Source organism: Typopeltis vanoorti, chromosome 6 (assembly GCF_054136105.1).
Source record: "Typopeltis vanoorti isolate ZY-2024b chromosome 6, IOZ_Tvanoo_1.0, whole genome shotgun sequence".
Lineage (NCBI taxonomy): Eukaryota > Metazoa > Arthropoda > Arachnida > Uropygi > Thelyphonidae > Typopeltis > Typopeltis vanoorti.
The window spans coordinates 124,359,992-124,372,499 of record NC_143554.1 but is presented as its reverse complement, the minus strand read 5'-3'; the positions used below and the strand labels follow the sequence as shown (position 1 = coordinate 124,372,499).

The 12,508-nt window shown below is 38.0% G+C and overlaps 1 protein-coding gene across 2 annotated transcripts in view; it reads right to left on the bottom strand.

Moving 5' to 3' along the window:
* Window positions 1-623: 623 nt before the first annotated feature.
* The window catches only part of LOC150105904 (nuclear receptor-interacting protein 3-like), a 108,999-nt gene continuing 97,114 nt past the window's right edge, over window positions 624-12,508 (bottom strand). For both annotated transcript variants that reach the window (XM_090394399.1, XM_090394398.1), the window contains one exon: window positions 624-2,300. In XM_090394399.1, coding sequence (XP_090250525.1) covers window positions 2,151-2,300 — 150 coding nt within the window. In that variant the 3' untranslated portion in view covers window positions 624-2,150. The remainder of the gene's footprint in view (window positions 2,301-12,508) is intronic.

Sequence of the window (12,508 nt, the reverse complement as noted above, 5' to 3'; positions counted from 1 at the left end):
CCTGATGGCAGCTATATTTCTAATACATAAGTAGCAAAATGACGTGTCCCCATATAGCACACTGTTTTGTTAGATGTATCTCCACAGATTTAGTTTCTATTGATAATAGCTCAATAAAGGTGAAATCCAGGCTGGATAGTAACTCTCATCAAAATGCAAACCATCAGTGGTGTAGCTAGAGCTTTTGCCACTCTGGGCAGTCTCTGAGTTTGCTGCCCCTCTCAATACACACCAAAAATACTACAAAAAGTCAAAATGACGTATAGGGAAATAAATTAAAACACTATGTTTATTTTTGAAGTAAAACTTTAATTTCAACATTCTAAAATGTTATTTTTCTTGATTTTCTGTTAACAAAATCGTCGATGACATTGGCAAAGTCTATTTCATAGTAATGTAGGTAATTCTGAATCAATCTTATTTAGAAAAACTCCTCTCACAACTAGCAACACTTACAGCAATTGTGAGGAAAATTCACAGTAGTATTACAATGTTTGGAACTGAGTTCTCGAGACTGTATTTTAGAATTAACTACAAAAGTTCAAAAGGTTCAAAATGCAACTGGATCGGACTTCCCCCTCTGCCCCCCCCCCCCCCCTAACTACACCACTGCATGCTATTATATACACCCAAGAAGGGCAGGACATGTGCCATGCATCATCATCATCAAATTCCTGCCATGTACCCTCAAGGGGTGTACAGGATATGATAGTACTACATGAAAAAAATTACATCATTATTAATTTCCTATCTACAATTTTCCTCCAAATCAGTCTGTTACTTGTCAACACTCCAACATTATCAGATCTTATATTTCTATCGTCTAAAGCACTTTGTACCGAATCAATCCACCTATATCTTGGTCTTCCTCTGGGTCGTTTTGCTGCCAACCTGGCAGAGAACACTTGTTTTGCTAATTGTTGTTGTGCCATGCATTATGGAGTACATAAAGAGCAACATGATGTGCATCATCTGATCTCGTAGAAAGGCTTATATGTTGATTATACACGATTATTAATTAACTTAAGGAATTCATGACGTACAATAGAATATAAATTAAATTAAACTTTAATATATATTTCCAATATTTCGGCAACATCACGTTGCCATCTTCAAAGGAACTTAAAATAAAGACACGTACACGCAGGCGCTATACACAGTAAATGAGGATGAAGTGCAGAAGCTATTGTTTCTCCTAAAAGTCCTGATGGTGCCCCCTAGTCGGCTACGTAGGTATTCTTGGCCATTGGACTGAAGGAAATATATATTAAAGTTTAATTTAATTTATATTTTATTGTACGTTGTGAATTCCTTAAGTTAATTAATAATCATCATCTGATCTATCTATATAAGTAGAACACTTATGAAGATATTTCATGCAAACAGCATTTTCATTTGCTTGTGCTTGTGTAAAATAAGGATGAAAATAAGAATGAAATTTATTATTATTATTATGATTAATACATGACACATCCATGAAGTCTGAGGACTCACTGTATGAGACCATTCTTTCCGATTCAGCAAAAAGCAACTATTGTGATTCTGAATTTATGGGACATAATGAAAATTATCATATTCTTAATCATTCAGGTTTAAAGTAGTATTTTTTTGCAATGTGCTCTTCATAAAATGGACTAAAATCGGAAATACTAAAATGTCTAGTCAAGATATTAATCAGACAATAATAATAATAAAGATTCCTTTGAACAGGTGTGTTAAATGAAGATAGAGTTAATATTATACTTATGCTAAATAAAATCATAAATAAATTCATGGCTAATGAGACATCCATTCATCAGCGGATGGATGGAGGTAGCCTCGAAGACAGATTTCACTATATATAGATAAATTAGGTCTCTCTCTCTATATATATATTACTTCTTTTTCCTCATATATATATATATATATCTTAATTTATTTTTAATGAAAGATGTGATATTTTACTGATACGATAATGATCACTTTTACAAAACATAATAATATAAACGTAATAATTAGCAATGTCAGATATTTCTAGTTTAGGATTCATTCAAGAACGTGCAAAAACCTATGGATTATGGAAACTTTTTTCCTTTTGACATATAACCTTATATAACATTTATATTTCTGTAGAGCTCTGACCACAGACATTTCTTACAGAACTTATTATTCTAGAAAAATGATCCTGGTGAGTGACTTTCAAATGCGGGACGATTGCTGCGCCTTGCCAAAATCATGATGTCACGAGTATTAAGAAATGGAATACGTTCTCCTTTTTGTCCTCCTACCATCAAAGAGGAATCTTCAAAATTAACAATGCTCTATAAAACAGAAACATGAACAACAAATTTCTTTAAAGTGAATTTTTTCCCTTCTTAGAAATCAATGCACAAAATGGCTACAAGAAATTGCAAATTTAATTAAATAATTGCTTATAATTTTTTTTTTAATTTAAAATTATTATTATCATACTCCCATTGAGATTTCACTTAACTTCAAAATATATATCACTAAAATCATTATAAGAGAGAGGATTTTTTTTTTTTTATGTTGAGCCCATACATGAGAAGGTGGTTGATCAACCTATAGTACATTAGTACTGTGTATTGGGATAGTGATATTACATTTTCAAATAATATTAAAGTGACAAAATGTTATTACCTATATGCATAACACAATAGTATAAAGCCATCTAGCATATGTCAAGAGTAAATGGGCTTGTGGTAAGAAAGTGTGAATGGAGAGAAATTGTCATAAATGTTTTGTGTGCCATGCCAGAGGAGGAAATGTCAGTTGTATACAAAATGGGAAAATGAATTAACAAATGTTAATGATGTAAGGAAAGATAGTAAAAGTGGTCTTGTGAATGTGGAAGTAGTGAATGATATTGAGGACCAGGAAATGTTTAGACAGTTGAGTTTGCCAAGTGCAAGAAGAATGATTGATATGGAAGATTTTAACTACAGTAGTATAAATTGAGGAGAGGAAGATGCATGTAGCAATAAAGGAATGGAATTTCTAGAATTCTTGAGGGACAAATGTCTTAGGCAACATGTAATAGAGGGAACAAGAGGTTCAAGAGTTTTGGATTTAGTTATAGCATCAGAAGAGTTGATAATAACTGAGATGACATCTCTCCCACCAGTTGGAGAGAGTGACCGTATGGTTTTGACTTGGAAAATGAGTAGACATGCAGGAGTATCAAAGAGACGGGAACGTATATGGAATTATAAGGCAGGAGATTATAATAGTCTTAGACGTCAACTTGGAGAAGTTTCATGGAGGGAGGAATTGGAAGGTTGGGACATCATTAGCACATGGGAAATTATGAAAGAATATTTGTTAGCAGCAATGGTAAGTTGTATACCACGAGTGAACAAGTGGACACAATTTGGAGTAAAGTGGATGACAAACAATATTAAATAGGAATTGCATGCGAAAAAGAGGCTATGGAAGAGATATAAGGAGACAGGTGAAGAGAAGATGCATGAAGAGTATAAGACACAGGCCAGAAAAGTGACTAGTATGGTAAGGAAAATGAAACTGGAATATGAGAGGAGATTAGCCCTAAGATCCAAAGAAAATCCTAGGGAATTTTTTAGATATGTGGCCAGTAGGAGGAGAAATGACTGTGGAAGAATGATATTGTGTGATAAAAATGGGAATAGAGTGATTGATGCAGAGGACATAGTGGAATTGCTAAATAAACACTTTACTGGAGTATTTCATCCTGGAGTCAGTTTTAATGCTAGAGGGATTGGGCAGGTTCGAGGTTTAGAGGTACAGGAGGAGAGCGTGTTTCAAATACTGAGTACTCTGGATGTCAGTAAAGCTGTGGGACTGGATGGTATTTCACCACGAATTTTGAGAGAATGTGCTAGGGAACTGACAGTGCCTTTGACCTGGCTTTTCAATGAAAGTCTGGCTGCGGGAAAGGTGCTCATGGAATGGAAGGAAGGTAAGATAGTGCCATTGCATCAGAGTGGTAGCAGACTGGAAGTGTGTAATTATAAGGCAATTTGTGTGTCATCAGTAGTTAGTAAGATCTTGGAGAAAGTAGTGAAGGACCTTATACAGCATTGGGCAGATAAGGGCAATGTTATCTGTGAGAGTCAACATGGATTTGTGAAGGGGCACTCTTGTTTTAGCAATATGCTAGCCTTTTATGATAAAATTGCAAGAGCATTAGATGAGAGAAAGGCATATACTGTCATTTTCTTAGACATAGCAAAGGCATTTGACAGGCCACATGATAACCTGATATTCAGGTTCCAGCACATGGGTTTGGATGTCAGATTGGTCAACTGGATTCAGGATTGGCTGTCTGATAGGTATCAGAGAGTTGTGTATGGTAGGTCAGTTTCAAGGAAGCAGAGGGTTATAGGTGGGGTCCCACAGGGCTCAGTACTGGGACCTATATTGTTTAATCTTTATATCAATGACATTGTCAGTGGATTGCAAAGGGATATTCAGTTGTTTGTGGATGATGCAAAGCTGGGAAGGATTATTAGTAATAGTGCAGATGCGGCAGCCCTGCAAGAGGATTTGAATAAGCTAGATAGATGGATAAATGAATGGGGGTATCGGTTTAATGCAGCAAAATGTAAGGTCTTGAGGTTTGGGAAACATCGATGGGACACTGCATACTCTATGGGAGGAGTTATTCTGAAGGAAGTAGGGGAGACAAGAGATCTGGGGTTGATGATTGATAGAAACCTGAAATTTAGGGGATATATTGCAAAGTTGGTGAAGGTAACACAGAGGATTGCTGCAATAATGAGAAGGACGCTGACCTGCAGAGATAAAACAGTTATCATTCCGTTGTATAAGACCTTGATCAGACCACACTTAGACTATTGTTCTCATATTTAGTCCCCAGGAGTTGAAGGGAATAAATTAACTGTGGAAAGGGTACAAAGGCAGATAACAAAGATGGTTTCAGGACTGTACAATGATAGTTATGAGGATCGGCTGAGGGAATGCGGACTGCAGAATTTGGTGGATAAAAGAAGGAGAGGTGATATGATTGAGTCTTTTAAACTGTTGAGAGGTGGTTACAGGGCTGACACTGGGGAGGTATTTCACTTGGTTGAACAGCGGGAAGGAGTGATGACAAGAGGCCATACCTGGAAGTTACAAAAGGAAACTGTGAGCAAGATGGTGAGGATTGGTTTCTTTGCATGGAGGGTGGTTGAACCATGGAATGCATTGCCTGATGGAGTGGTGAGAGCGAGAACAGTCAATGAGTTTAAGGAGTGGTATGATACACTTTGTGTTTCTTGGGGGGGAGGGACCTCCCCTCGATGGGTCTTGATAGACTTTGTGTTTCTTAGGAAGGACCTCCCACGATGAGTCTTTTGACTCCATGGAGGCCTGAATAATAATAATAGTGCTTGAAATGAGAGTGTGAAATAAGTGGCTGATGAAGTGATGGTAAGGAGTAGTAGTGTTGTCCTATGAAGAATGAAATGGAAACGTTGCATTCTTCACAGGACAAAACAGAAACTGGAGTGACTGAAGAAATGACTGTTGTGCATTACAGCAGGTTGGAGAATGAAAGAAAATGTAAATTCAGAAAGTATGAAAGTGCAAAAAACTGCAAATAAGGATAAAGTATTTGTTTTCCAGGTACAGAAATAAAGGATGGTAATGATGCTGTTAGTTTGCAGATGGGAGAAGTGAAAGAGATGATTGTTATGGCAGGAACAAATGATTTGAAAGGGAAGAAATATATATATAATGAGAGAAGATATAAGAGTTGTTGCAAGAAGCAAAAATGAAGAGTAAGGTAGTAAAAATTGTGAGTCTGCTGCCTCAGTATGATTGTAAAAAGTTGAGAAGAGGGGCCATGGTTGCTAATGAGTCCATGAAAAGATTGTGCAGGAGGAATGGTGTGTGCAGTTTATTGACATATGGAGTGAATTTGATGGGCAAAAGGACTTACATATATCTGATGGACTACATTTAAATGGTATTGGAGTTATATGTTTAGAGAAAGTTTTGTTTAGTGAGAGTGTGGAAGTACAAAACCAGGGAAACTAGAGATATCAGGGAGGATGCAATCAGGCATGTATCTAGCCATCCCTGTGATAAATGAGCATGTGTACAGAAATGATTATGTAATGTTGAATGTGATTTCCCAGGTTTCTGATTTGAATGAGTTGGCAATGACATTACACAAGGGTAATTGTGGGTACAAGGGGATGTTGAAATGCATTTACATGAATGCAAGAAGTATTAGGAATGAGAGAGAGGAGTTTTTGGCATTGGTCAGCTCGACTTGGCCAAAAATTACGGGAAGCAGTGAGACCTGATTGACAGAAAATAAAATGATATAGATACAGAGATAGAATGTAAAGGGTATTGTATTTTCAGGGAGGATAGAGGGAAGAGCACAGTGGGATATTGCTGATGATAAATGAAGAATTATAAACAATAAAAGTAGGTCTGAGGGAAATGGTTCATTTGAGGATGTCTGGTCTGAGAAAGAGGCCAATAGGACAAAATATATTGTTGAGCGCTGCTATAGAGCAGGGGATCCACAGGAAGATGTAGATGTCATGTATCAGCACATTAGCACAATGAGTGAATGTCAAACAATTATTATGGAAGTGTGTATGGGAAATGGTCAGAGATTGTTTGAGAGAAGTAGTATCAGACTGCATATCCAAGGTCAGGAAGATAAACTACATGGGAATTAAGTGGATGAGTAGAGACAGTGGTACATAAAGCAAGAGCTGCACAAAAAGAAAACACTGTGGAAGGAATATAAAGAAAAAGGTGATCAGCATACTCATGAACAGTACAAAGTGCAAACAAGAAGGATGAATTTTTTGGTAAGAAAGATCAAATCAGATTATGAGAGAAAATTAGCTCAGCAGGCCAAATTAAACCAAAATGAGTTTTTTTTGCTATACAGCAAGAGGAAAAATGACTACTGTAGGATGACTTTAAACAATGCTCATGGTAGGAAGGTGACAGAAGCAAAAGAAATAGCTGAGTTGCTGAGTGATCGTTTTGAAAAAGTGTATGTGACAGAGACGAATATCAAAGTTGAGGTAAATGAAGAGCAGGTGTTCAGCATATTGGAAAATATGAATGGGAACACAGCAGTGGGACTGGATGGTATTTCAGCCTGTGTACTGTATGAAAGTGCAAGAGAATTAGCATTGCCTCTGATGAAGTTCTTCAATCTAAGTCTCAGCTCTGGCTTAGAGATTTTGTTCAATCTTTATGCAATGGAACTATCTTAGTTTCATTGCATAAAGGTGTCTCCAAGAGAGAGAGAGGTAACAAAGTATAAAACAATTAATATATCAGGAGTTGGTTGTTAAAGTATTGGAAAAGTTGTTAGTAATTTATTCACATTTTAGAATAAAGTGACAGCAGAAGTAGATGAAGGCTACAGCAATATCATGGCTACACCATGATACTGCTGGATTTAGTAAAGGTGTCTGATAGAATACCACATAGAAAAATATTACAGAAGTTTGAAGCAAATAGGAATGGATATGAGGCTAGTAGCATGGATGGTAGTGCTACTAGTGGCTACTAATAGCTAGTAGCACTGCTGTGCACAGATTTGGTCTAATGGAGTACCGCAGGGTTCTGTACTAGGGCCACTACTCTTTAATTTGTATATCAATGATATAGGAAGAGTCCATGCGGTTAGCCTAGTGGCTTTGCGCTTCGCAACCATATGCCTGGGGAAGGAGTGTCCTAGGTTCGATTCTCATCGATGACGTGAGGAGCTTAAGGATCTTCCTCAGCCATAGCCAAGCTAGCCGGTCTTGGGCATGGACAGCAGGGTTTTTTCTGCCAGTTTATCTGGGGTTTTTCATCCCGCAAGCAAACCGGACCCGTGAACACACAGGCTACAGTCATAAAAAATACGGCAAGGATGGCAACAGGAAACCACCTTGCGTCACTATTTCCCTAGTAATCAGCTGCAACCCTCTCAAAGAGAGGAAGCCACAGGATCAGATCAGATATAGGAAGGCATTTCAGAGGGGATATTCAGTTGCTCGCTGATGATATGAAATTGGGAAAAACAATAGTTGATAAAGGTGATGTGAAGATATCCTGCAGGATGATTTAAATAAACTGGTACTGTGGGCAAAGGATAATGATTATCAATTTAATGCTGCAAAATGTAAGGGTATTTCAACCCTTTGGGTTGAAAAGGTTGCATATGGTGTATCATATTGATGGTACTGAATCGCAGGAAATTGATGATGATGCTAGGGACTTGAGGATAATGGTGGACCAAGAGTTGAATTTCAGAGGGTATATTGCAAAAGTTGGTAAAACAGCTCAACAAATTACTTGGATATTGAAAAACACACAAATAAGTAAAGATAAGGAAGTTATTATCCCTCTTTATGAGGCTATGATTCAGCCACATCTTGACTACTGTGTGCAGATTTGGTCACCTGGGTTTTTTGGGTACCAGGCAGAGAGGATTCAGAGATCTTCTACTACACGTTATTCCCACTTCCCATGCAGGGTCCGCGTGTTACTTTAGACTTCTTGTTAGTACTACTCCCAACCGACCCGTCGCCTGGTCTGCCGCTGCGGGGGATATATTTTTGACTGTAGAGGCGTATGTTCATGGGGCCGGTTTGCCTGTTTGCGGAATGAAAAATGCCAGATAAACTGGCGGAAAAAACCCTACTGACCGCGCCCAAGACCGGCTAACTTGGCTATGCCTGAGGAAGATTCTCAAATTCCTCACGTCTACAATGGGAATCGAACCTGGGACACTCCTTCCCCAGGCATATGGTTGCGAAGCGCAAAGCCACTAGGCTAACCGCGCGGGTAGAGAGGATTCAGAGATGAGTGACCAAAATGGTGACAGGTCTTTGGAATATGCTCTACAAGGATAAGTTGAAGGTTTGTGGGTTACAAAGTTTAGTTGATAGGTGGAAAAGAGAGGACATGATAGAAACTTTTAAAACATTAAAGAGATTTTATAAAATTGATGCAAATGAAATTTTTCGATACATGAAAAATAGTAAGAGAACTAGGGGCCATCCATGGAAGTTGAGTAAAATTTTGGTTAGTGGGGGTGTGCACACCAGAATTTTTGCATGGAGAGTGGTGAATAAGCAGAATGGTTTGAGAGAATTAGTTATAAGTTTGCTGACAGTGAATGAGCTTAAGGAGAGATATGATAGGTTTTGTGTGGTATAATAGTTAGTCAGTTGGGCCTCCTATGATGAGTCCCAAGACTCCATGGAGATACCATAATAATTATAATTGTTTTATTAATGATGCCCATATGACAAGTTGGTGTACAATCTGGGGAAGATAGAAATGAATAACAGATTGGTTAGATGGATTGGAATAGGAAACTCTGAACAAACAATCAAATTGTTTAACGTATTTATTAATGATATTTCATGCGAATGGACAGGAAATCTTCAAATGTTTGTCGTTGATGCAAAGTTTGGAGAGTTATAAGGATTGATGCTGAAATTAGACTAGACAAATGAATGGAAGTTCAACATTAATAAGTGCAAGTTATTTATACTTCGAAGTGCAGAAGACTGTGTATTGTATTTTATTGTACTATGCTTCAGGAGATGGACAAGATTTGGCATAATTGCTGATGTTATCATGTTCAGAAGGCACATTACAAATCTTGAAAATATTATCATGGCAGCAATGCACTGTATAGTACTATGTAGTTTGTTGTGCCACTGTATAAAGAATTTGCTAGATCACATATAGACTATTTGATCTGTTTCCAATGCAATCTGGAGCCTTTGGAGGATCCAGAGATGCATAATTAAAGCAATATCAAGACCCTTGAATGCTGATTATGGCAAGAGGTTGAGAGATGTATGTACATGTACACGTTACTGGGCATAATTAGCAATGTCAGATATTGCTAAACTAGGAGCCATGGTAACAACAAATCATTCTATAAATGTACAAGATTGTAGATATGAAGTGATGAGGTTACCTTGCACTTTTTTTAAATGAGAATCTCGTAAACAGAAGGTTATTCAACATAAGTGCTTTAGTACTGTGGATGGGCAAAAAGCTGAACAGAAAAAATAAATTTGTTAAAATTGGATGGACCTGTTGACACCTGAATGGATTTGAAGTTCAGTGTCTAGAGAAAGGGTTAATCATTGAGCAGAAACAACGTGCAGAATCATGTAAATCAGCACTATTAGAGTGGAAAGATGTGAATGTCAATACAGGTAGTAGTGAAGCAAGTGATTGTAAAAATGGGAACAAACAAAGAACAATGAATGTAGTACTCTAGATTACTGATTGGAAAAGCATGCACATTTAAGGATAGAAGATCACCTGTGGACTTGAGGATATTACAATTCTTCTTCTTCAGCTTCATTCCCACTTAAGTGGGGGGTCACTGCAGTGGATCAACTGCCTCCATTCTGTTCTGTTGTCTAGGGCTATGTTCTCCTCCAGCCAAGGTCTTGGAGGGCCCCCTATCAAGCTGTCCAAGTTAGTGTTGTTTAGTTCTTTTGCCTGGTGGCTTCATCTCCAGCACTCTCCTTCTCACACAGCTTTTGTCTCACCATATAACAATGGGCAAACCACATCAGCCTTGATTCCTTAATCTTCTTGGATACTTGAGCTACCTTCATTGTCCTATTAGATCAGTAACTTTTTGATCTTATCCAATTATTATACCACTTGCAAGTCTCAGCATTCTCATTTCAGCTACATTGTTCTCTTCTCCTATCTCTTAGTCATCTGCTAGCTCTCACTGCTATACATCAATGCGAGGCTTACTACCATTCTGCAGATCTTTCCTTTTTAAGTACTAGGCAACTTTTACATCACACAAGATACCTGAAATCTTCTTCCAGTTCATCCATCCTGACTGTGTCCTCTTTTTGAATTCTGAGTCTAGGTATCTACCACTTTGGGCACATAATCCTAGGTATATGAACCTTGACACCAATAGTATTTCTGTGACCTGAAATGTTATATCACCTCTGCTGCTTCACTGCAAGACATACGGTCTGTCTTATTTCTGCTGATACTCAAAGCCAATGTCCTTCAAAGTTTTCCTCCACTGTTCTTTCTTCTACTTCCTCTTCACTCAGACCATACAAACCACCACATCATCAGCAAGCATCATTCATCCTGGGTGATTCAGTTCTTAGCAATTCAGTCAATACATCCAAGGGCATGAAAAATGAGAAAGAGTTCAAAGCTGATGTTTTGATCAACCAACACTTTTACTGGGAATGCATAAGCTGTTCCTATTCCATGTCCCAACTTGTTTTGCTACCCTGATACAAGGTGTACATACTTTTCTGGGATCATAAGCAAACCAAATAATTGAGTAACTGAGTGATCATTTTGTAAGGATGTATCATCTAGGTGACAACAGATGTGACAATGACTGATGGGAGAATAGAGGTTGAAGAATTGGAAGTGTTTAGATACTGCAGAACATTAATGCAAACACAGCATGGGATTCTTCTTCATCCTTTTTACATATTAGGCTTAGTGGCCTGTTACGGGGCTATCCTTAGCCCTTCCGAACCATACCTGTCCCGAGGATAAGGTGGTTATTCCTATGCCTCCCAGTGCGTGTGTGTCCTATGTCTGTAGATGTGTGTGTTCATGGGGCTAGTTTGTCTGTTCTGGGAGACAAAAACCAAGTTTCTGGGTGAAAAAACCTCCGATGAGACTGGCTAAACTTACCTTTCGTCAAAAGAGACCAGATAAAGGTTCCTCACGTCAATGACAGGAATCGAACCCAAGTTGTTCTGACCAAAGGGACTTTGTCTATACTGACTGAGCTATATAGCCTCCGTAGCTCAGTCAGCATAAACTATGCCATGGGATTAGATGGCATATCAGCTGCGTATTATAAGAATGTGTGAGGGAATTATCAGTTTCTCTGACTAAGCTATTTAATTTAAGTACTGGGAAGATGGTAGTAACACTGCAGGGAAGAGACTAGTTGAGTTTTTGTGCAGAGAATTCTTTGTTTGTTGCTAACACCTGCTTTAAACAGCACAAATGGAAATTGTACACATGGATATCGCTTGATGGACAGTACAGCAATCAAATTGACCATGTACTTCGACAAAGAAGATGGAGAAGTGCAATTCAGTCTGTCAAGACTTTTCTAGGTGCAGACTGTGAAACAGACCATGAATTATTAGTGGCTACGATACATGTGAAATTACGGAAACTGAAAACAACACAAATGTTGATCAGATATGACCTCGGAAACATACCGGCTGAATATAATATTAGTATACAGAACAGATTCAACACACTCACTTTGTGTGAAAGAGAACCAGATGAACTATGGGAAGAGATTAAAAATATAATTAAAACAGAAGCAAAGAAGAATATTCCAATAGTTTGTAAGAAGAAGAAATTTAAATGGGTGTCAGAAGATGCCATCAAAACTGCTCAGGAAAGGAAGAAAATGAAGGCAACGGGAAATTTGCAGGAAGTACGGCATTTGAATGCAGAGTTTCAATGACAAGCCAAAAGAGACAAGGAAAATACTTTAACCATGAGA